The sequence below is a fragment of the Solenopsis invicta genome, chromosome 1, assembly GCF_016802725.1.
Source record: "Solenopsis invicta isolate M01_SB chromosome 1, UNIL_Sinv_3.0, whole genome shotgun sequence".
Taxonomy (NCBI): domain Eukaryota; kingdom Metazoa; phylum Arthropoda; class Insecta; order Hymenoptera; family Formicidae; genus Solenopsis; species Solenopsis invicta.
In genome coordinates, this window is record NC_052664.1 from 27,758,845 (window position 1) to 27,785,570 (window position 26,726).

Below are 26,726 nucleotides of genomic sequence, written 5' to 3' on the forward strand. Positions count from 1 at the left end.
AGGATTATTTAGCTTTCCGCTGTGTTAGTCAAATGCAAAATTTATTCCATACCAAATATCCGATGCTAAATATACTTTTTGGCGAGAAATTCCGTAGTTTCACATTTATCTCTAATTAAAGCTAATAAATTAATTTTCCAAATATTTGCAAATATAGACTAAAGGCTTAAAACAAGCTTTATATAAATTAATATTTTTTAGTTAATACCTATTTTAATTAGAAAAAAATTGATCATGGAATAGTTATAATTAAAGCAGTTAATTCTACATTGCTTCTCTCTCTTTCTCTCTTTCCCAGAAAAACTAATTTATTTAAATATATAAAATTTAAAAAATATATTATAAAAGAGACATGCACACATTGAACAAGATAAATTTATCTAATTTGCAACTCTTAGGAACATACCAATAATTTTATATAATCAAATCAATAATATTTTTTAAAAGGTATTAAGGAACTTTAGACGTATGTAAAATTTAGATTTCATACATTTTTATTTAAAACTAACTTAAAATGTGAGCGACGCGAACTAATTTTCGCGTTTTGAAATTAACAAAATCAACGCGGCAAACCGACATCGCCGCACATAGGGAACGCTTATAATGAGTTTGTTAATTACGTGTGGGTCTCGAGAGAAATAGAGGTAGCCCAGTTTCCCTTCGGACGAACCGATGGATCGATAATATCGGTTCTATCAAACCAGAATAACGACTTGCAGACATTAACGATTGCCAGTCAAAAATATACGCGCGTCACTGACTAGATTTCGCATCGCTCCGATATTTTAATCGAAACTCGTTATCACAAACTCATACAGTATAATAATTACTCTTATTAATCCGGAGCTTGATTAACAGAATTATATAATTTTTACAAAGCTCGTTTACATGTACTACACAGAAAGAACGGTTTTACTGAAGCGTCTAAAAATTTAACTGTAATAGATTCAAATCTGAAAATAATTTTGTTGGATCATCAAAATAATTATATAAAACACTCAATAGTTTTGATAAATTCTGCAAAAAATTTTGACAAATTCTAACAAAACCAGTTAATGTTTCATATAATTATTTTGAAAGTCCAACAAAATTCAAATCTTCAAATCTGTGTCTAGTTAAATTTTTAGATACTTTAGTGAAACGTTCTTTTTTATAAAGCAGTCATTTCTACATTGCCATATCCATAAATATCCAGAAAAACATTTTTAATGAAATAATCAATTTGTATTTATATTCTTTTTTCTTAATTGCACTTGACATAACTTATAAATACAAAAAAAGGTAATATAAGTGTTTTAAAATAAACGTACCATAGTACAGAGAAATAAAGATCTCAGCAAGTTGACATCTTAATAAAACTGTCAGTAAACTTTATTACCAAAATTCAGAGATTTAAACAAACAGAGATTAAACAATGGACTTTGTTACTACCCGAAACTCTGAGTAACTGTGCCCGTGCAAAATGGCCGTCGGTGCCAGGAGAAATGAAAGCCTGGTCGAGGGTGGCCAGCAGGGAATCAAAATGAATTTCGAGGCTGAGCTGGCCGATTCCAATTTAACTTTAATTTACGCGAGTGCTGCTGGCTGCAAGTTCACGCGAAAATTCATACCCGACTGGTCGCGAAAGGGTGGCCGTCTCCCTTGTCCTCCCCAGCGCTCGTTCGGGACGTTACTTACAAGCCCCTAAATCGTAACAAATGAGGATTTTACGACGTGAGGAAGCGTCCGACTTGCAGCCGCCGCCGTTAGACGGATTGATGAAATTTTTCACAGGCACTTCGCGTAAACGGCAACGTTCATAATAACGTCGCGTGAAATATGCAGCCTGTATTCGCATACATTTTGCTATACACTGCATTACTTTTTTCGTGAAAGAGGTACGTTCAGTAAGTTAGAAAAAGGGAGGTAAGAAAATATATGAGGGAAGAAATAAACCTAGGCGTAAATTCCTGTCTAGTTAATAAACAACATTAGAATTAGTACACTGAGGAAAAAAGTTGTCAACTTGATTAAAGTTTTCAACTAGATTACATTTATTCAGTTCAAGTATTTAAGTCAAATATATAAATGCTTAAACTGAAGTTTAAGTATTTTATGTATTTAAGTACATAAATAGTTGTGCTGAAGAAATTTTATCAGGTTGCAAAATTTAGTCAACACCTTTTTTTCAGTGTACACTGTCTAAATGAATTACAACTTAAAATTAAATAAGGAAATGAAATTTATTTTCGATCGAAACAACAAACTTAATTCCACAAACAATGATCTACGTGGAACTGGGTACGTGACTAATTAGACATAACTGCAAAGATATAACGTCCCGCGAGGATGCCTCGTAACTTGGCATGGCAATCCTTTATCGTAATAATAAACGTCGGATATATGACATGATCAGAATGAATATAAAAGTATTGAACATTAAATAGTTTATCAAATTTCAAGTTTTTAAACAAATTAGTGTGAGTACTATAGCAAAATGATCAGTATTATAAATTCGGAATTCAATTAAAAACATTCGACAACTTTTATTCATTTTACCTCAATTTACTTTAAACTTGTTCTCTTTGACAAAAGAGAGAAGTAATCACTTTTGGAATTATTATATTTTTCTCGTAATACAAGAGTTTTAACTTTAATCACGAAATCATTCCGGATTTAATCAAATCTTTTTGTTATTGTTAAACTAACATATCTTTCCATATCAACACAATCCAGTCAAAAATACTCTCTCTCTCTTTTCTCTAGTTGTTTTTGAACATACATAAATTATAATTAAAAAATTGATACTTAACCTAATTAAAGTCATTAAAAAATACAGAATGTTGCAACGTTGCAATAACAATAATATGAGTAGAGACATTTATAAAAATATTTTTAAATTTTATTTTCGACAATATTTTTCGTTACATCGATTAAATGTATATGAAAAACTAAACTGTGCAATCGTATAATTAAATTAAATTAATCAGCTTTCCAATACATAATATATTGTTCCAATATATTATATAATATCTTATCAATGTAAACACATTTTTCTTAAACTATGAGTGTCATTTGGAATTAATAGTGATTTTAAATATCGTTTAAAAATTTAAGCACATTTTATATTTTTACAAACAATTCTATTTTTTATGCATAAAGTATTGATACTCTTATTTTCGATCACGGAAGTATTTAATAAGATTGCCCAAAAATAATTATAAACAAAAATACAAGTAAATTCCTCAAGTACACAAATATCACGTACATCAAAGAAAAATGCGGAAACTTTTAAATGTAGTGTACTTTAAACATTTTGCGCGGTTAATCGTCAATATTTTAATACAATGCGAAAGCGGCATAAGGCAAGAACAGATAAGTTGCGTCTGAAACTCAAAGGAAGTAAAGAGCTCGTTATTTCTTGGTTTAAGATCCAGAGTTCAGACAGACTAGACTACTTACCGCTGACTCGGTGGCAGCAATTAATTTCTAAATCCGCGAACGTGGCGAGAAAGTCGAAAATTCATGCTCATCGGCTGAGTGAGATGCTCCGCGCAGAAATATGATTATCCGCGCGGTGCAAAAGTGTTCGAGTCTTTAATTACGCTATCTTCATTAATAAAGAGCTTCCTCTTTTGTGCCAAACGAAGAGATGTCGTTTTATCTTTTCTCGCTATCTGCGGAACGAACGTTCTCCAGATTCACGATTCCTTTTGCCGTCGAACAGCTTTCGTTTCAAATAGCTCCGAGCGAGGCTCTATAACAAATTACAAAAGAGCAATTGGAAAAATATCCGCGTGACTTAACGTGAAAATCAACTTCCACACAGGCACTCGCATTCAGTGGCATTATTAGAAACGTGTGCATGTGCAATGACGTTTGCAGGTGTGTCGCAGGCTTAATCCCAGAGCATGAATAAACTTTATTCCAGGAACTGAGTAAAATAATTTCAATGGCGGTTCTCTGTATCGATAAAATCCGCGCTTATACCTTTACTTTTATAAACTTCTAAAAATTTTTATATCAAATCTGGACGTCAAATAATAATGTGTAATCAATATTATTTAAATAGGTAGGCAATTTTGCAACATAACATTACATCTGTACTATTCATGATTATCGAAGATCGAAACGTGCTGTATAAAAAAAAATGTTTTCTTATACCAACATACATATGTAATTTTACATACATATTTTATATACATACATAGATGTACGTATATAAACGATAAACATTTGCTCCTAACCTGATAGATGTACTTATATGGAAGCAAATATTTATCATTTTTCCATCAAGTTTTATTTTAAATACAGTTAAAGGGCCATAGTTCTTTCAAAAGGGGATTGAAAAATTTCTCTCTGAATGGAAAAGGGAGTAAATATATTGAAACTCGTAGCGGCAATTTTGCTTCTATTTGGTTGAAACTTTGTTTTTAGTTTTATTTTGTAAAAATAATAAATCTTTTGCACACCGACCTAATAATAGTCGCGAGATAAAAGCAAATTGCTGTAAAAGTCAATGATGTAACATTGCTGACCGTGTATATCAGTAGTATATGTATATACAGTGTTGCGCTTAGATAACTTAAAATTATTTAGATAAAATAAGATAAATTGCATGTAAATGTATCTTACGTAAAATCAAGATAATTAAATTTTAATTTATCTAGATAAAAAATAAAATTATGGTATGGTTTAATTTACATAATTTTTAGATTATGTTATTATTGAGCAAAACAATTTAGTATATGAAAATAATACATTTATACGTTTGTTTTCTAAATCTTTATTTCTTAAAAACAAAAATTTTTCAAATAATTTAATTTGACATCCAAATATTTCTCTTTGAATTTGAATCAATATGCAAATAAAAATTAAAGTTAAAAATAAATGGAATGTATAACTTAAATTATATAATGACTGACAAATAATGTTTTTGTAAAAGTTTTCAAATTTGCAGATTTGGTTATTTTTATATCGCACTATTACTAATCTGTTCAATCTAAGCTCCGATATACTGCCAATTTATGTAATGTACATTATAGATTTTCAGTATTGGCAGTGAATTTTGGAACGCAACCCTGTTGGTATTTTGTCACTTTGAAAAATTTTCTAAGTTAAGATAAATAGTAACTTGGAGGTTTAGGCTAACGATACTTCATTCTCGTTATTGCTCGCATTATCTTAAATAATTTAAAACATAATAATTTTTTATATATCTAAAATAAAAATAATTTACATTATAATAATTTCGAGAAGGAAAAAATGAAGTTATTTTGTTATCTAGATAATTATTTTATATAGATTACGGCAAACACTGCCTATATATAGTACATTAACTCACTGTTGATATGCTATAATTATGTTGTTGTATTAATTTCATAAGTACGAAAGCGTGTAGTGTGTTAAACATAGGAAAGATCAAAATCCGCGACAACATTACCGAGAAACAATGTATGTAATAATATCATTATTCTAAAAGCTCCATAAGCTTGCATCAAAATTGCCGAGATTATCTGGAATTACCCTGGCCAAAAATTAGAAAATCCGATGCACCGACGATGATATATACAAGCGGCCGCATTCGCTTGGTATTTATTGCGCAGCATGATTAATCTCTTTACCCCTGTGGCTAACCGGGTTATTATTTACAGGCCACTTTCCGGAATTACAATTTTTTATGGCGCATATGTCACGACTAATGTCTCCCCTTGCTCGCGAAGTGCTACGTGCCGTTTTATCTCACAAAATTAAAACCGTTTCCCAGATTACGGAATTATCGAAAGACTACACGGCGCGCTCAGATAGATGGCTTTGCATTTTGAATGGCAGTCTTCGTTTTAATACGAATACTACGATTTCTCGAGAATTCTGGCGCGTACGAAATCATGCAAATCGAGTTCATACAACGGGTCACCAGTTGGTTATGATATATAAAATTAACGTTATTAATTTGACAAATACTATTTAATGGAAGATTATAAGATTAACATTTCATAAGATTAATCTCGTAGAGAAAAAGGTACTTGAAAATTAAGCATCGCATATAACATATTAAAAAGTTATATATAGCAAGAAAATAATTTTTTTATTTAACAATATTTATTTCTTAAAATTTTGAGTGTTAAACACATAAATTCTTAAATACTTTTGTAAAAATTACTAAGAGGTAAATAAGTGATATAATATAACAGAAATAATACTATATACTATATAAAATAAATTATTTTAATTAATTATAGGCTTTAAGTAATTGAATATGTTTTAATAGAAAAATAAATGTAATATAATTGTTATTTAATTAAGGAAATTCCACGGAAATGTAAACTATTATAGCAATATTAAGTAGACCAAAATAAATAAAGTTGTTTGATTTCTAATTCTTTATAAGCAAAACTTTCAATATGTAAAGCTCTTATTTCACAATTTATAGTTACATATAAGCTTTCATTAATTTCAAAACTCTACGCATCAATTTATGTGAATTGTTGGGAGGAATTTGTGGTTTTATTAGACATATAATTTTTGAAAGGATGCCGTATTCTACTTTGAGTAACTGAAGTATTACCGAAAGAGGGACAGAATTTGCAGTGAGTAAGTCGTGACGGCAAAACGATTTAGCGAAGCGGCAACTTCTGCGCGAAGATCGCAGTTGCCGAAGTTCGGCCGATTGCTACCTAAAAGGGGTGTTTGACCAAAGTACGACTTTTTCCGAGAAAGTTCGCGATTGACGTGACGTTGAAAGCCCTGCTCGACGATCCGGCAGACGAGTTTTCCAGGGAGAATCCGTCGCTCTCGTCGGCCGATCTGAAACTTGGAAGCTGTCGGAAATTCTCAAAACGTACCGACGTTCAAAATAGAATGAAGACTTTCCGCATGAGTATTTTACGACATCGACGAAATGGTAACGAATTTATGATGCAAGTAAACGCGCCCGAGATAGAAGCGTGTTTACAGAAACAGGAGTTTTATATTTATTAACAATTGGATAGATCATTTTAATTTTACAGTTATGTACATTTTTTAACGCACGTAAGTGTATTTTTTTTAATCTTTTCGTGGTCTGTTTAATATGAAGTTTTGAATGATTGAAACATATGCGTTTCAGTCTTTCAAAAATTCATATTTTCCACAAAAATAAAGATAGACTTCTCTCTGGGTTTATTTTAAAAATGAAAGATGGGACTTTCACAAAAAGTTAATACCCTTCTTATACAGCACTGAATATTACGGGATATTCCAGCAATGTTGCAACAACATTTACAATATTCTTCAATATTACTGTATATTACTGCAAAATTCTGTGCAGTATGGGTGAATTTCACCCTTGATCTGCATACTTTGTCAAATATTTTATATAAAATGGGATAAAAATGTACATATATCTTCCATAAAAATGAAGATAGCGAGTTGTTTCTGGGTTCATTTTGAAGGGCTAACGTAAAGGCTTTTTGAAGTTACTGATGACGCTGCAGTAAAAATTTCAAAATTGACAATGATGGATCCAATACAGCGGACCAAAATTTTGTTGGATTTGAATGAAACTCACTTTAATCCATTATTTTCAATTTTAAAATTTTGACAAATTTATAATCGGCAATTTTAAAATCCTTTAGTCAGACATTAAAACATATAATACCGGAAGGAGCATAGTTTCTTGAAAGTGTCTCTCTCCATTCTTGTCAATCTACTCTCAGACAGGCAAATGCACGGAGCTAAGTCTATGCTCCTTTCAGTATTATATGTTTTAAGAATCAGACGTGAATTAGTTAATCATTCTTAAAATAAAATTAGGAACAGTCAACAAAAAAATTATTAATATTTTATTAATGCGCGATATATATTTGAGCATACCCATCGTCATATTTGCATTCATTCTGACAATTTATTTTACATATTTTAATGGTTTTGCACATTGACTTTGCACTATTTACTAGCAAAAATTGATGTAAATTATTTTATAATTACTATTTAAGTTTTAAACCTGTACTAATATATTATAATATTTTTTATTAAAATGAGAGAAAGAAGGGAAACATTTTTTTTTATAAGCACATAAAAAGATCAGTTTTAAAAATCCGTTTATGTGCTGTATTATATAACTTTGAATAAATTTAAACTACTTTTACTTTGAAGAATATTTTTTATCTGCACTTTGCAGTCATTAAGAAACTAAAGCTTCTCACATGCGATCTATATAAATCCTAATAAATAAAAATTAGTTCTGCTAAAAATTTATATCTCTAAATAACTGACTATTTGGAGACACATTTCTGACAAATGTGTGATAAACTGAAAATTATGAATCTTTAATAGTTCTGAACTTATTTCGCGCAATTCTTGTACCGCGTCGAGATTAATTTTGCTAAAGTATTTAAATATTTGACTAGATTTAAAAATAATTTTATTGAATTCTTAAAATAATTATATAGAACGCTCAAAAATAATGAACCATGCTATAAAAAGTTTTGACATAAGGAAAGTTTTTAACAGTCAACGTCTTACATAATTATTTTTATAACAAAATTTTTAGATTTACTTTTAGCTACATTTTTCATACTGTAGAAAAACCGTTCTTTCCTTACATGTATAATCTTATATAAGATAAATAATATTTATAATTATTTATTGTATTTAAAAAAAGAAAAAAAATATAACATGTAACGATAAAAATATGTAATATAGTTCTACATTTTAAAAAGTTAAAAATTAATTTTTGTAAAGAAAGTTTAATCTGAGCTCTCTTCGACATTTTTAATTAATATATGTTTAAGTTGCGATTAAAAAAAGATTAAGAGGACTAGAAAAAGGATTAAGTTATTAAAAACAAAATTGTAAAATTTATAATGAGTAACTGTACTGGAAATAAATTTAACTTAAGAACGTTTACAATAATAAATTAGTTAAATTCAAATCACTTTAACTTTGCACGGTGGTTTATGTTCTTCGAGGATTAAACATGATATAAACTCTATCCAGAATTTAATCTAATACATTCAAATTAAAAGTAAAATTAACTTTCTATATTTTCTACTTTGTTCACATTTTTTTAATTAGTAGTAATAAATTATGTGATAATTGGACCTGTGTAATTAATGAAGATTTACTGTGAATTAATTATATACAGAGCAAGCTTCTATTACCTGCTCTTGCTCTTTACATTACATTTTAATACCCTTTGAGTGTTATTATTAAATATCTTAGTAATTAATTTTGCGATAAATTGTTATTATATTTGTTAGGAAATTGATATTTTATTGATAGAAGAAAAGAGACTGTGTGGAAAAATACTTGACTTACAATTAGTTTAAATAAAAAAATAACAAGTTCCAAAGATCTAAGTTAAAATTAACTCATTCTCATATTTTAACTTATTCTCATATTTTTTTAATTAACAGAAATGATGATGTGTTCAGAGATAACTTTGATATTAAAAATTTATTAAGATTCTCATCATATACCAGTGAACTGTAAAATACAACATTAACATTAAATTAGATATTTAATAAAAGTTTTTATTGGTTATTATAACCAAAACATTACAATTCAGAATAAAATTAACATAAAATAATAAAGATGTGTTTATAATATTTAACTAGCATAATCTCTTTTCACAAATTTTGCCGGAGACTTGCATATTCTCTTTCTTCTTCTTTTAATATTCGCCCTCTCCACACGAATTTCACTTTTTCCTGAATACAATAATGTTCATTGTGCTATTTCTTGTTCGTTGTTAAAATAAACATTCCATGAATTTATATTCTAGTATGGCGGTGAGCCAAGCAGGAGGTTGGCGTCCCTGGAGAAGCCGCTGGAGATTCAGGATCAATTTCTTCAAAGGCTCGGCTACCAGGATATGTCCCGGCGCGCTCGTCTGGGAGTTGATCCAGAACTCAGACATCTCATCAGCTTTCACGTAGGTTAGTGTAAATTATAATGGAATATGTTCTTTGATTCGAGAGTTATTTCAAGATCTCTTGTATACTTGTATTATATATTTATTTATTTCAAATAATTTATCTCGAATAACTTGTCTGTAAACTATGATTATTTGAACATTGGCATCTTTTGTCTTATTTCTATTCTGTTATATTATTTAACTTGAGATGATAACTTAAAGATGACTGGATTGTTTTATAAATTATACAGGATGCTCAGAAATTTGCAAATTAAAATATTATGTTACAATAAAAAAAGTTCTGGAAATTAAGTAAAAAGTTATTTGTAAATTTGTGTATTTATTTACAACAGTAGATTAAAGATCTACTGAATATTGAATACTTACATGTACAATAGAAATTGTCACAAGTAAGTTTAAAAAGTGAAAAAAAGAGCAATAAAAATGACTGATAAATTCACATTACTATTGCGAAAAATTTGAAAACAAAATATCGTTACCAGTTTGTTACTAAAAAAAAGGTAATTGTAACGGTGACAACGTTACAAGTCATACTTTCCACCTTGATCTGTATACACTTAACGCACTTTTAATGCTCCACGTAAATCCCAACTCTGATGATTACAAAGCGCGTCGGATTTCGTTACATCTCGACTACATTCTCGATCAGCCGACGTGCACCTTCTGCAAGCTAATTGCGTTAGTTGAGCACTTCGTCATCTCGCCTGTCTCCTCGTCACCCAGCACTCGCGAACAACTTTTGCGAGAATCGCGCCCGTCTAATTCCCATCGTCTTAACCTTCATGCGCCGAGGCGTGATGATTAATTAGCAAGACGCGCGGTTTGACTAATTGTAAGTGGCGTGCCTATTGATTATGAGGACCCAAGCAGTTTAGCGAGCTGACTCTGGATAGATATAAAATATTTTTGTATATCGAATGCATTAAACCACACTGCAAGTGCTATAACAGGAACCTAACGAGAAAGAGCTGCTTCCCAAACAGAAATTTGAAGTCATTAGTAACGACTCGTTATTTTGTCGTTACTTTTATATTTTATAATAACAATTTGGTAATGACGTTACAATTTTTTATAACAATAACGCTGGCGTTGCGAAACAGTCACAAGCAACTTGTTATCATTATGCATTAAAGGAAAGGAGGAGATTGTGGAATATTATTTTATTTTTTAACAATAACTCAGGAAATACTAATGCGACAGATTTCTAACCAACGCTAGTTTATTAGCTATAGAGTTCTATCAATCACTTTGTAGGTAGAAATTCATTGAATACATAGAACGAACGTAATTTACAAATTACTGAAGAGGAGAAAAAAGGATGCATTTGTGGAATAACTGATAAATCATAGAGTACTGACAATTAATGTCACAAAAGGCATTTTTATTCATAAAAAAAATATAAATTAATGCTCTTTCGTAGTTTTTACACACAAATACGTGCCATAAAACAAGGTTTTACGAACATTTCATAAAATATATTTTATTTAAAAAAAAATTTTTTTTAATAATCTTTTTGGCTTAAAAAAATTTTTTAAATAAAATTTTAAACATTTTAAAAATAATTTTTTCGCTTTTAATAAACATTACACAACATTTACAATGAAATTATAAAGTCGTAAGAGAGAGATGCACATGGCAGACGACCATATTCCACAACCACATACAACGTGACTTTATTTGCTGAATTCATACACACATTACGACAGACATTAAATTCAATGATATTATTTGAAATTCACATTCAAAGTCCTTAAGTTGGATTAAAGTTAAAAAATGTAACATGCTTCTCAACATTACGTAAAAAATGTACACCTGAAAATTTATGCTAATTGCAAAACTGAAAGTTCAGTTTTTATATACATATAAACACAGCGAATGCTAATGACCAGTAATCATTCTGCAATGTCTAAATAGACTGCAACGAAGTAATTTTAACTGTTGCTCTTAGAATTCAACGCGAATTATATGAGATATCATAATGTTCCACCCCAGATATATTCCACGACTCCGCCGTCCTTCCTCCACTATTCCTCCATTGAATAACTTGTTAGTTGACTTGTTACGTAACGAGCTAAAGCAACATGTTACTTTGACTCGCTGTGTAATGAGTAAAGTTACAAGTAAATGTTTTTCAATACCTAACGCATAAGTAATAATGAATAAGTTCTCGATGGTAACGAGATGATTGTCAAAAGCGACTATTCCAACACTGGCCTTATCATTATAGAAAATTGTAACATTATTACCAAATTATCAACAAATAATAAATAACACCATGCCTGCTTCTCAGATAAAAATAAAAATACAACACATCTCTTTAACTTCTTTCAAAAATAAAATAAAAAAAAAGAGAAGTGGACTCGATGATCAGCCACATTCTGCTAACTTTCGTCGATAATCGCCTCCTTTCCGTCGATCGCGCCACCCCCTTACAGCATCGCATTACAGTTATTACGAAAGCAAAACTTTCAGCCGCGGTCTACTTTTTCTTTTCCTTCATTTTGTTTACGGGTCACCTACGACCCGGTGCGACTGCGACATTCCGACGTCGGACTGCGATCGCCCTAGGATACGCTTCCACTTGAGGCAGTGCGCCCCGTATACGCGAGTATTCGCCGTTTTGTCGACACGAGAGCTTTAAGTAGGTACTTTCGCGAGCGATCTCCTCTATACAGAGACGCATGAAACGATGGGCGAGCGAGTTCGCGCGCGTGCTCCGCTAATTATAACGTTATTGCCGCTATTAATGAGCAATTTCAGGGCGCTTCTGTGCACCGCTCTCGGTCGCCGGCGATATAAACTCGAAGCGCATTACGTAACTTACGTGGCGCAATTTAGCCGAGTTAATTAAGTTAAAGTGTGTTGCGCGCGGGCGAGTTGCGTGTATCGCTGTCGACGTCGTCGTCGTCGTCGTCGTCAACGTCGTCATCGTCACAAAACTGCGACGGCATTTATTTCCTCGCCTCATTTCTCGCGATTATTTCCTTTTTTTTCCTCTTTTATTTTTTTTCTTCTTTTTTTTCGCCGGCGTTTTCGCAAAACTCGCGAAACGGACGATTGCCTTTAACGTCCGTAATTACGGTTTTAATGGCGAGATGTATAAGGCAATTTATCTATGATTTGCTCTTACAGCGTTACGGTATGCGTGCTCGCCGTAGAAGTATAATCCGTGAGAGGTCGGAGCAAAACTTTCGTGCCAGTCCGTAAAGAGCTACTTGTCCGTCTTCTTAGTCGCTTTTCACAGACCAACTCTAAAATTACCCCTCGTGCTTTCACGACTTCTGTTTACTGTCGTGCACGCTCGGAGTGGTTTTTGCGAGCAGCCGGTAAACGGCAGTGTTCGCATTTCGCCCCCTAAACCCAACGATATTGGACACCGCCGGGTGATTGATATTCCAGTCTGAGAGACGTTTTGCACTCTGTTTTTCGTCGGACTGATACACCGGAAAAAACTGGCAATCGTAAACAGTTTCCGCGCTACGCGTACGTTTCGGACGTTTGAACGATACGTGGCTATGTGTTTTTTCCATGTTTTTATTTTACACATGTTTGTTGTTTATTTGATCGAGATATGCAAAATTCAAATAACCAAACTCAGGGTACAAACATGTAAAGATACATGCGACTGAGGACGAGACCGATACGCTTGAAGCTGCGAGCGTATAACATACACGAGGTCTCAGGCACATCGATACACATTTCTAATGATTAAAGTATTTTTGAATCCAATATTTATACGTCCAAACTCACGCCCAGCGTATACAGAAACCATGTATACCTACATATTTTTATACTCTGTTTTTGTTTATCCAATTTTTATTGGGACGTATAGACGAATTCCCAACATTTTCCCCAGAATTCTTTCTTTTGTTCTTCATAGCTGCAAATCACCCACTCGAATATTCGAGTGAATAATTTTCGTATAATTACACTTTGTATTTTGAATTGAGAGAGGCGAAAAATTCGGAGAGATGGTCGTTCAGGAAGATTGATATCAAACCCATACAGCACAGAACTTGCAGGAACATTGTTACAACGTTGCAACAATATTTCTGCAATCTTCTGTTTGCAGAAATATTGTTACAACATTGTAACAATGTCGCTGCAATTTCTGTGCTGCATGGGAAATTAGCTTTTCCAATATTTATGATGTAATTTATTGTTATTTTAATGTCAACATGATATGTTTGATATCAAAGCGGTGCGCTTGCTACTTGGGTTGCCACTAATAATCCAAGGATGTCCAAAGATATCAGCATCGTCCAAACATCTCTCACTCGTTTACGTATGCAATCTAACATAAATTTCCATCATAAACTCTTTCATTTTATGCTGCGGCTGCGAATCCGGCGGTATCGCGCGTTTACGTGCCGTTTGACGTTTCATGGTGCAGAATTGGAACGGTGAGGTCGCGCACGTTGACGCAAGTAGGGCTGTGAGCGTTAAAACAGCAAATTTATCTAGCAGGCGGCGTACCGACGCCGCCGGCACCAGCATATTTAACCATAATAACCGCTAACGACTGAGAGTTTCCTGGCCGGAAGTAGCGGAAATGCGCGCTCGCGCCGTCACCCTGGTAAGCGACCGCCTGCTTAGCTAAGCCGAAACGTTAAACGCCGATTATCGCGTTCCCATACTCCCTCCTGTAATTTCTCGCGGTAACTTTCGCCTGCGGGAACAGACTCCCGGTATTGAGCGCTAAATAGCAAATATAACTCACTTTACGCAGAAAACAGTCTTCTCGCAGCTAAATCTACGATCGATTCTTCGCTATTCGAAACTGAGAAATTGTCTCTGAAATATAAGGCAATATTAAGTATTAAAGTAATAGAACATGTGATTTGATGTTTTAAACAAAATTATGTCCTTTCGTTGAGTATTGTGAGATTGATAAAAAGAACATCTTTTCTTAGATAGTGCTAATCAGATAGTGCTAATCAATTTTAAGATTTAATTTTCATTTTGATAAAAATTTTGCAAGTTTTAACAAGCAAGATGCAATATCAATTTAATTTTTCTTTAATCTGGACGGGAGTGTGATTGGTCATTGTTGATCGTTCTAACTCCAAAGCACCGGTCGAGTCTTCCTTTTATTTAATAAAACAGCAGAATCCATACTCGCATAATAAATCGCTTTCTCTTTGAAATTGCTGAATATTGTTCGTACCGTAGCATTTTCCAGTTGCAATAAAGCTCACGCACGCTGGCTTTAATAACCGCGCGCGATTTATTGGATTTTATAGCGGAGATGGCGAAACAAAGCTCGCAAGCACTTCTCGCCGACAGCGACATAGTCTGATATTTACACATCCGCAAGGAAATATCATGCATTGCCAGGGTAATAATTGCTTTTTTTGTATAATGGAGACTTGCACGTTTACATTTGCTTGGCTGCCACGTATATTGATTTCTATATGTATTCAAGATGTTCGATGCACCGTTTAATCGAATCACTTTTTGTATATTTTTAAAACATGTTATTATATATCCAAAGTGAGATATTTAAAGCATAAAGCAGTTATAATCCCTGAAATTACATGTTATAACAAAAAATGTATTGGATAAAAGTTGTCTAGAGAGAAACAAATGACAACATTAATTTTTTCATGATCATTGCTATTTTTTTAATGAAATTATATGCATTTTTACATAATATAATTTCTCTAATTATTCTGCATATAAAAGAAATAAGGTAGAGTTATCGAGAAATCAGCAATTTACAAGATATGTTATTTTTTAAATATTTTATTTTTTTTGACATAAAATATAAAATATCTTGTAAACTATTAATTTTTTGATAATTGTACCTTAATATTCTTATGTGTAAAATAATAAGATGAATTAATTGATGTAAAGAAAACACATAGTTGCTTGAAACATCAGGAATAATAATTTATAACACTTTAACTGTTTCACCTTACTATAAGCAGGTGTTTAAGAAAAAAATAGTTACACTAGAGATTTTATAGTATTTGCATCTTCTACAAATTTAAATGTAGAAAATCTAAAGTTAACTTTTGCAAGAAATTATAACAGCATTATTTTGCTAAGATAATCAAAATGCCATTTGTATTAATTGTAAGTATCAAACGTGTTGAAAACTTCTCGTTGAAAATTGTATAAGAACAAGGAGCACGTAGGATACATTTTTACAAGTTAGCTGTAATGATCTCCCGTTTAACCTTTAGACCACCGGAAAATTTAAATGTAGACGCTACGGAGGATCTTTCATTGTATAGGTTACAAGTACAATATTTCGAGAATTTTCTAAGAGAATTACAATAGATCCAATGCCGCCGATCTAATGGTTAAAGATCTATCCTTTCGCACGGTGAATCGAAAAAAATAACATTTTGATTTCGCATGTCGCATATGGTCTGTAAAACTCCGGGAGTTTGCGTTTCTGTTTGTAAACGTAACTCAATTTCGCAGAGCGCCGTTTGCTGCCGCATATGCAATGAAAAATTTCATATACCACAGTATATAGAGCAGTTTTGAATAGAATCAGCAAACTTTCAAAAATGATAAAGAGGAAGAAAGAAATATTTTATAACAAGAAATTTTATATTAAGATATTCGTACTATTGTGGCCTCAACACTTTTCTATTAAGTCTTTTTACTTTATCTCTAGAATACATTATAAAGATATTGTTTAATGGTTGCGAGACATCCTGTATAAATAATTATATACATAATTATTTTTGTAACTTTTATATCTAACTTTTGTAACTTTTATTTTTCCGGAAAAAAAATAAAAAAAAAAGTATTTAATTGATGTATCACGCAACAATTTCTTCAAAGAAAAATACAAATATTAAGACGATTTAGTGTTAAGAAGTTAAAAATTTATCAAATAAATAATTTTAATAATAAAATTTATAACATAAATCTTAAATGTAGTGGTTCCAAAAATTTTTAAGTAAATACGCTCCCTTTTCATATCAGAAAATTTATATGACCCTATTAGAACTCCAATGCTTTGATCTCGAGAGGCGACGGACGTGTTACCCTTAAAGAGTGACACCTGATTCATTCGCGCGTTGATTAAAGCCGTAGTTATTCATCGCTTTTTCTCCTTTTGCCAGGACCCGCATCACCGCTGCCAGATCTGGTGGGATACAGCCGTTGCGGTTACGCTTTGGTATTGAAGGGGTTGGTTTTTCCTCAGTGGAAACGACGACCTCTGGCCGTCATCGGCTCCAGGCTCTTCCTTTATCCGGGTAAGTATTTTCTATTCGTGGATTCTGCCAATCCCAGAGATAAGAAAATTCCAGACTAAAGGTAGCATGCGGCTCGTTCGGAAACAAATATTTGCCGTGGGGAAACAACCCCTAAGCGTCTGTCAGAGGCATTAGGAATCATTCGATAGTATCTGTTCCCCTTTTTCCTGTGATTCGTACAATCTCGAAAGAATTCGTGAAATTAGTACTTGATGTAGGAAAACTGAATTTCGTGGGTTGAACCGTCGCTCTTAAATAAAACATTTGTTCGATTTGAACATCCAGACACAAGTTGCTTTTAACAAACTAAATCCTTTGAAAATTAAACAGACGAACTAGAAAACGAGACATATTTGGAAAATTTTTAACGTATTAAACGGTAGAAAAGATTATTTCTTCTAAGATAATCAATACGATATTTATCTGCAATTGAATTTAAATTAATATGTATCAATATATCGAGTCATTTCTTAAAATGATCAAGTTGCGTTTATGTAAGTAACCAATAAATCCAGCGGCAATTCTTGGGAAAGGCGAAACTAGCGAGAAGGAAAATATTACGAGATCAACTCTATAGATATTTCCCCCTTCTCCTTCTTGCTTCTCCCTGCCCGACACCCGAAACATCATGATTTATCTATGTCCGTCCCTTATCCTTCTGTTGGAACGATTCTGTCACCGAGCAGGATGCGTGCCGTGGATCAAGAATTTCTTCGGCCGAAAGGATTTATCGTCCTGACGTGCAATTACGTCGCCGAACATTCAGATACGACGCGTCGCTATCGCGCGAAAGAAAAATGGCGTTGCTCGCGTAACAAGAACTGTATTTACAACACGGATAAGTAATGTATCGAATTGATATAAACGGAGTGTTGATAGAATTTTATAAATATAATGCTCTAATGTCTTACCTGCCTAATATACCCATTTAATGGACCAGTTTAATTGGCCGAGAAATAAATGCCGCGTTTAAATATCAAAGTACGATCTCAAAAAAATTTTGAGTACACTTCTGAATAAGATAGAAATCACGCGTACATTTTTATAAATAGAACATTCTATTTTTAGTCGCCTAATAAATTCGTTTAACGAATCCGATTAATTGACTGAGAAATTTGCGTTTAAATGAAGAGTTACTCTTCAATAAAATCCAGTGTGCATTTTTATATAAAATAAAAATTGAATTGTATAATTGTTAGAAATTTGAGACTATGTAACATTTTATATTGCACACGTCGATATCTATGAAGATCTGTTGATTCAGATATTTTTGCCAAATGACAACCGCGACGTGGGACGCGATTTTGTTTCGAACGTGACCGGAATTGAATTGTCTCCCCTTCGAAACACTCAGACACATTCGGCATTTTCTAAGCCATAATTGTGTGCGGTGCGCAAAGTCAACGGCAAGAGATGACCAACAACCCTTCATTACCCTCGAAACAACGACGAAGCGACGTTTCGTCTGGTTGGAAACGCTCACGGAATTTCGATTCCGCGGTTTTACGTGCGATGGACGCGTCATTCAAGCTATACCGAGAAATTAGACTAGGTCGATATTTCATGTCGGCGTGTTCATACATATAACACTGAAAATGCGTGGAATTATTTAACGGTGAGCCGACAGCATCGCGAGCAGCGTACATCGCGTCGTTAGTAATGCCCATTGTGTTAAAATTTTCATTACACGTATTTCCTAACCGAAACTTTTACTATTCTATATCTAAATATGTGGTTTTTCAAAATCCATTAATATGAGTAATAAACAAAAATTGTTTTACTTTTTTCATAACTTGGCACTTATTGGAACATTTTTTTTATTTATGTATACACTTTTGTTTCGAAAATAATGTATATCTACACATGTACTATTTTAGTCATCTATGTGGCTCATAACTCCAAAACTATTTTCTGTTCGAATATATTGAAGTAATCATTACTTTTGTCGCACACAAATTTGTACATAAGACATATGCAATGAAATCAATTAATTAATTAGCAATCCAGTGTGAAAGAGATTGAAAAGAAAAATCTCAAATTTTCTTTTCCTTTGATATTGTAAATTATCTTCTTTATTTGTGTGTTATTTTAAATTCTTTGATAAAATTTGCCACTTTAAAATATGAAATCTGTGATGTAAAATTAACTTCTTTTGTAATTATAATTTGAGACTTAATATTCTAACGTAAACTGCATGTTTCACCTCAAGTTTCGAAGTTTCGCGTATCTTTTGATGTATCCTGAACGACATAGCGAGTGCAGTATGCAATCAAATTAGCTTTTTAAAAAATGGCGATATATCAATACATCGACATATTTATAAAATAATATCTCTCTGATTATTCAAGATTCCAAGTTGGCCTCACAATCTTTAATTAGCTTGATCAAGCGATTAAATTCAATAAAAATAGCCAGTTGCAAAATTTAAAAATTTATCGCATTATTTTATTTTCTTTATTCATTTTCTTCAAATTATAATTTATTTATGTAAAATATAATTTTTCAAATCAATAATTAAATCATTTTTTAATTAATGTAATTAAAGAGTAAAATTAGAGATGATCAATTTTAAGTTTTACAGTTGGCAATTCATCAAGAGACGCGACAGCGACTCGCGCCGAGGTAAAAATTTACTCGACTAATTAGGAAGGTGTGTTATTTTTATGAGAGCCGCCCTAATTCCATCTACTTTACGGATCTTATTTGAATATTCGAGATGCGACACCCGGTAGGAGTCCGGATAGAGCGCCCAGCGCCTACGTTAAATGGGTTCCAAGGGTGACCCGAATATCGCCGGACGGTCGCTGGTGGTCAGTAGTCGATTTTAACGAGCGTGTCCCATAAGCGCCCAACGACGCACTAAACCCGGCCGTCCCGCGGCATCACGTCAGTTAGAGAGTCGCGCTTGTAGCCGCTCCTACGGGAGCCAGGGCCTTGATTAAACTCGAGATAGCGGTGGTAACAGGTGTTCGCCATCGCGGACCCGTGCTGAATCAACAGCGAACAACTTCGTCGAGACGATCCTTCTACTGCCGGACTTCCCGGTCGTTACTTCCCGGTCATCGCCCGGAGATTCATATCCGGCAAATGTGACGAGAGACGGAACATTCGCGTCGTCTTTGGCAAAACGATTCCGATCGACACCTGCGTACGCGGTCATGTGTCCAAAAGTGTTTTCCTATCATACTGTTTCTTAATATCGAGCTGATAACTATGATTTTTCTTCACCTGACGATTATATACGTGCAACAGTTTAAAAACTCTGAAAACTTTCTCAAAACTTGTGAATTTACAAAGAAATTATTCAATAACAACGAAATTTACATTTTATTACATTTTCGGATAATGTGAATATCCAAAAAATGCCAGAGAAAGTGCCAGTAATAGTTTTGAAATGTTTTTAGAATTGTTGTTCTATTTTTTAAAAAATCTAATAGTGTTAAATTCATAGTAACAAGCCTCGATTTCACGAGAAAGCGCGGGGACTTTGTATACACCCTGTGCATCGCTGTTAGGAAATTGCCCACTGCTCGATACGTATCTTGCAAATGGAACCACAATCTAGCATGGACGTAGAATGGCGGCTATTCCAGAAACTGACCAGCCTCGCCGGCATTTGCTGATTTAAGCTGCGGCTACCGTCCGCTTCAATTAGGAATTGCCTGGAATTCTACGATTTAGAAACGAATATTCGGCCATTTCTCTGGCACGTATAGGCAAACAGCATTCCTCCCGATATCGTTGGCCCCGCGTTATGAATTTAACGATTATTTTCCTGATATACCCAACATACCTCTAGAGACCTGAAGAATTCTAAAATTTCGAACGCACTAAGGTGTTCACGTGTCTTAGGAAAGAAAAGAATTTGATAATACCAAATGTTGAATAAAATAATGCCGATGAAATATTCTCAGTTAATATAACTAAATATAATTTTACTTTCCTAAATTAAGCGATTGGATACATTATTATGTTTGGTAGTACTTATTAAATATTTAAAAAAGTATAGTTATTTTTGATTATATTGACCCAATATTTAATTGGCATTATTTCACTCAACATTTGATAGCTGCAATTCTTTTTTTTTTAGTGTCATTACATAAAAGTCTAGAATTCTTAACTAAAATTAACCTCGCATTTCTGTAGATATTTAAACATTTCATTAAATATTTTTATATTTGCTAACATAAAAATTTTCAGATGTCTTGAGTCTTATGGAAAAAATTTATTTTTTTATATAATTTTTTCTATACTTTTTTTCTGTTAGAAATGTCTTAATTTAAACTAGAGTATAAAAAAGAAGAATAGCTCGGTGTCTTGGTAAAAATTAAACTGCGCTCAATTTGCCTTTTTTAAGTGTTCATTCTATTCGTCCTACATAAAGTTAGCAAAATACGTTAAACTTGTTAGAATCTAACTTAATGAGCTACTAGCAAGAACTTCCCGGAGCGTTTAGTTTTGGAACCAGCACGGAAATTAGTTGTACAGTAGCGCAGCAGTCTCATCGGGAAACGATGCCAACCGCGTGCGCCGTATCGCTTAACAACTGAAACAAAGTATTGCCAGCCTCAACTATTTTCCGCCGCTTGGCACCGCAATTCGAGAACAATAGGAAAACACGATCGTTTTCGCTCCGCATTTCATGAAATAGCTAACAAATATTGCATTATATTTTTTTTAATTCTGAATAACGAAAATCATTTAGAAGTCTATCGCGCTCTTACCGATTCTGATATCATTCACAGAAAATTATTAATGACGGCCGCTGCATTTGCAGAAGGCACGGAACCTGAGGACGCATGTTTGTATGAGCTAAGGATATAAGGATTACATAAGATAAGACTTGGTCCTTTAGCCTAGTTATGCCGGCGAAGGAAGAAGGAAAGATGATCTAAATGTATTATGAAGCTCTATTGTAGACCCCCGTTTTAGCTACCTTTACTTCTAGTAATAATAGCAGCTATAATAATAATAATATTAACAGAGAGAAATATTGTTATTAAATATTTTCATAGCAGCTATAATAATAATAATATTAACAGAGAGAAATATTGTTATTAAATATTTTCATAAACGCAACTTGCAAAATTCATATTTGTACATTGCAGAACCCTCAGAACATTCAATCTCATAATCCAACGTTCAGAAAATGTATTAATTTATACGTACACGAAAGCTTGCTTTCGAGCCTTTCAAGATTCCGACAAGGAATTCTCCACCTGAAACAGTAATTCTTTGATCGTACAAGCATCTGTTCGCTGATAGAGCGTCGTGCTCCCTGGTATTTCGCGATCCGTCGCTCCGGATAAATTTTGTATCGAATCGCCCGGAAGCGTCTGGCCCCGTTTTTCCCGAGAGACGGGCAAAAATTCGATAATACCCGAATGGCGTTTGTGTCTGCGAGTGTGTACGGGCCAGTGATGGATGTTCTCCGAAAGCCGACGCCGTGGAATGTAACTGGCCGTCATCGGAATATCAATGACCGTGCGGCATTCTCGGCGTAGCTCGACGTAATTAGACCCCGGTGTTGGTCTCTCAGGGCAAGAAATGGAGTCGTCCCTCCGCACCACTGTTGCGCGCCTAAAACATGTCGAGCTCGTAGAATTCGAAGCGCTAAAGCTATACGCGATACGTCGATACGCGTCAACGTGCCTAACACGCGTGTCGGAAGGATCCGATGGTATCGCCTACTCGACATGTCAAAAATTGTTGCTCCTATCAACCGTATAAACGAAGAGAAATGATAGTCGCTTTGATGTCGACCTGCGTCAACAGTTTTTCGGTTAGAAACAATTGAGTGGAGAAACTGAGTTTGACGAGTTGATAGAAAATTTCGAGAGATTATAACGTACGTTTCTTTGTAGTAATTACAAAAAAAAAAAGTAAGATCTCATTTAGTTTAAATTCTTTTTTTTCCGTTACGATCGGTGAAAATATCGCACTTTGCGTTTTTCAGTACCTCCCCGCGACGCTACTCGCGCCTCGGTATCACGGTAGCCGCGATCGTACGTACTCCCAATTTATCAAAAGGCTGATAAATAACGAGACAAATGCGTTTTCCCCAGCTTGTCCGGAATCGCGAGCGGAATGGATGGAGCTGGGCGGCGGAGGTGGCGCGGTATGCTATGCGCCGTCACGTCTGGGCAAACTCGTTTTGCGTGTCACTGGGTTTCCCAGGGTCACTCAACAGTGCCATGTGAGCCAACACCCCGAAGAGAGTCACCATCGTGAAACCAGGCATCTGTATCTGGGCTTTCATCATCCCTGGGATCGAGACCTCTGGAAAAGCTGGATCAAAAAGGTAAACGACACTCGCTGTTCTTTCGCACAAAATCGAGAAAATTTCTCTGCAACGATTCTGACGAAATACAGAAAACGTCTAGAGACGTTGCCTTAAAACAAAAAATATGATACCAAGTCGACCGGAGTAATTGAATTGCAGTTGAATAAAACATCCAACAATGCAACAGTTCTTTAGAAACAACAACTGTCGTGAAATTATTAAAAAAAAGATACGGCGTTAATTTTGTTACTGAAAATTTATTACATTTTTTTTTATTTACTAAAAGACGACAATTATATTGATGGAGTCCGACAAACACGTCGATACGTAGCTTATGTTCATAGAACTGAAAAGTATATTTAGCAATAAAAATTTAAGCATCCAGGTCTATTTCGACCAAGAAATGACACTTTTTCTTATTTCTTACATTATTCACATTTATATTTATATTCGTCTTTTCTAACGCTTTCCGAAACTCCAAGGATATATCGTCATTAATATTTTTTATCTTGCATATTATTCTTGTCAATTAAGGCACACTTTATTCTCAAAATCAATCGACATTACATCAATTTAACAAATTGTTATCTATTTTGATATATATTTAGAAAAAAACGCCAATTGTTCAATAGTGACAAACCTTTAGTGCTGCATGCGATAAATAAATATAGAGAGCAAGTTACACGCTGACGTGTGTCGAAATAAGAATAGGAAAAATCTATTTTCCAAGAGGCGTGTTGCAGTCTTCGTCGTAGTCGATGTTCGCGCTACAATTGCAGCCGCCTTAAAGTTTCAACTCCCGCAGCTGAAACCGATTCTCGAGACTTTTCTTTGAACATACGTAACTCGACGAGAAAATGAACGATTCTTATGCAACGAGCTCGGACAAGCTGAATCTTGCATGATGTCCCGAAGATAAACGGAAATCGACGTTGACGCGAGCAGTGCGCGAATGGATATTTAAAATGCATAAGGACCAGTGTGCGGCAGGGAATAAATAATTCCACTTCTTAGAATACCTGCGTAAATAACTCTGGATCCTGGCATCTTTGTACCGCGCGCGTTTCCACTGACCCCAATAACCCTCTTGAAAGCGACTTTGGTACGTGTAAATAGGTCATACGGAGGTAATATTCCGAATAGGTAATATTCCAAAGCATACCAACCATATCTGGAAAGGAATAGATGGAACGTCAATGCAGAAGCGGCGAACAGAGTACAACATGGAAATTATGCCAGGCGGGGAAGGCGCGGACGCGGCGCCCGATAATGTCGTTACACGACGACGGACAGCGCAGTGAATTAGAATTGTGTATTGTCGACTCGCGGTACGATGCAAATGAGGACAAACACAGGCGTTTTGATGGGCTTTAATGGAATCATCGGCCAACAAAAAGGACAACGGAAGGCTGGCCGATAGCATCCTATAGCCGAACAATCCAATGTCCCACAAATATGCATCACTTTACTATAAAATGTCTCTTCATCATAGCGCACTATATATATATATATATATACACACTATCGTTTGATAAACGCCATTACAAAAGCGTTACGTACGTAACGTAGCGTTTATAAATAAAGATTTTACGTACGCGTACACAGCGAAAGAGAAAAGTTGTGAATTTTTCAAGATTTCCTATTCGCGCCGCCGTACTGGCTTATTTCCGGAATTGATAAATAAAGGTTTAATTTTTAATAATTCTACGGAACAGTCGATTTTTCAAAGAGTCCGACAGTGCGATTAAAGCGCCAGCGAGAGCAAAGGACAACTCCTCCCTCTCCCCCTTCTTCATCTCGCAAATCCGTCGTCGACACCGCGACTGAAAAGATCAGCGACAGCGCGGGAGGGTGGGATTGGCTGCGGGGTGGTTCGGGACTGAAAGAAGAATCGCGAGGAGACGGCCAGCAAGAGGAATCCAAAATGATGCAAACATTAGCCTAGAGGCACACCCTGAATATGAAATCACGATGAACAAACTTTAATATCCGAATGCGACGAGGAGAAGGGGTAAAGAGGTTGGAGAGAGAAGATAAGAGACGAAGGTACACACGCTGTTTCCATACCGTTGTGGACCGAACGATTGGCAACATCCGCGACATTATCGGCGATCCAGCTCGATCCCCCGATGTATTTCCCGGCGGAGAGCGAAGTCGTAATGACGCAGTCAAAAAAATATATTGTTCCATGTGACTTACTCATAATGTCCAGTGACGGATTTCAAAGCTCCCTTCCTCCCCTCCCCTCCCCCTCCCCTCCCCCCGCCTTTGACGTTTTAAGCGAAACAACATTCAAATCTCCCAATGATTTGACGCTTTTTCGAGAATATTAAAACGAAATGCTTCGCGAACTAGACCAAACAATTCAGTATAGATTCAGTGTAGCGCGGATTTTATTTTCGCATCAGTACGTGTTATTTAAATCTAACTACGCGCTATTGTAAAACAAATATTTATAAAATTGCAGCGCGACTCAGGTGTCAGTGTTTTCTGAACGGCCATCGCGGAAAGGCATCCCTTGACAATAGCTTTACTTCGCACCTATTTCTCTTCCATTTGCGCCATTGGACTCTTTTCGGTTGGAGTAAATGGCAACTTGTGCGAGAAGTTTAACATATTATACGAGACGCGCGGCAAACGCGAGCGAGCAGGCAGCATTTGCAGCACACCAAAGCGAACGTGACGCGGCCCGAAACGCGAGATCATGATTCGGATAAACACATTGCTAAATATTCAGCGATCAGTTGTACAAATACGAGACGCGGCCGTCTCCCTCTCTCCTTCTATCTATCTCACTCACCCTGTCTCTCTCTTCTGTTTGCCTTGAATTATTCAACGCGCGTAGTATTTTGCCGCTTTTCTCCATGGCGCAAATGCATCGCCGCGCCTGCTGTTATTACGTCGACCAGATGCACGGCGATCGCGTTTAATCCGTCCGTTGAATTTTCCGCTAATGTATTGTCTCTCGGTGAATGATGGGAGAAATTTCCGGAATGTCAGTCCACATTTTCAACCTTCGGAAATCTTTTCTCCGCACTGTTATTTTATTTTCTACTATCGATTTTTGTATGTAGAAAATTTTGAATATGGCAAAAAAATTAATATGTGTCGAAATTCTTTAACGAGATTCTTTATTACTTTATTATTATTTTAATTTCTTTTTGTATTACAAATTTTTTTATAGTTTGCTTTACATAATGATAATTTATTTAGAAAATTATATTGTACGACGAGAACAATTATAAAAAAAATTTATAATTTTGTATAAAAAATTATAAAAATGATAATAAAATAATAAAGAATTTTGCTAAAAAATTTCAACACA

General features: G+C 34.4%; 1 protein-coding gene across 2 annotated transcripts in view; it reads left to right on the top strand.

Annotated features, from left to right (window-relative positions):
• LOC105197592 (PH domain leucine-rich repeat-containing protein phosphatase 2) overlaps window positions 1-26,726 on the top strand; it is a 77,902-nt gene that overhangs the window by 13,607 nt on the left and 37,569 nt on the right. For both annotated transcript variants that reach the window (XM_039449545.1, XM_039449587.1), the window contains exons 3-5: window positions 9,746-9,899; window positions 16,984-17,118; window positions 23,184-23,419. In XM_039449545.1, coding sequence (XP_039305479.1) covers window positions 9,746-9,899; window positions 16,984-17,118; window positions 23,184-23,419 — 525 coding nt within the window. The remainder of the gene's footprint in view (window positions 1-9,745; window positions 9,900-16,983; window positions 17,119-23,183; window positions 23,420-26,726) is intronic.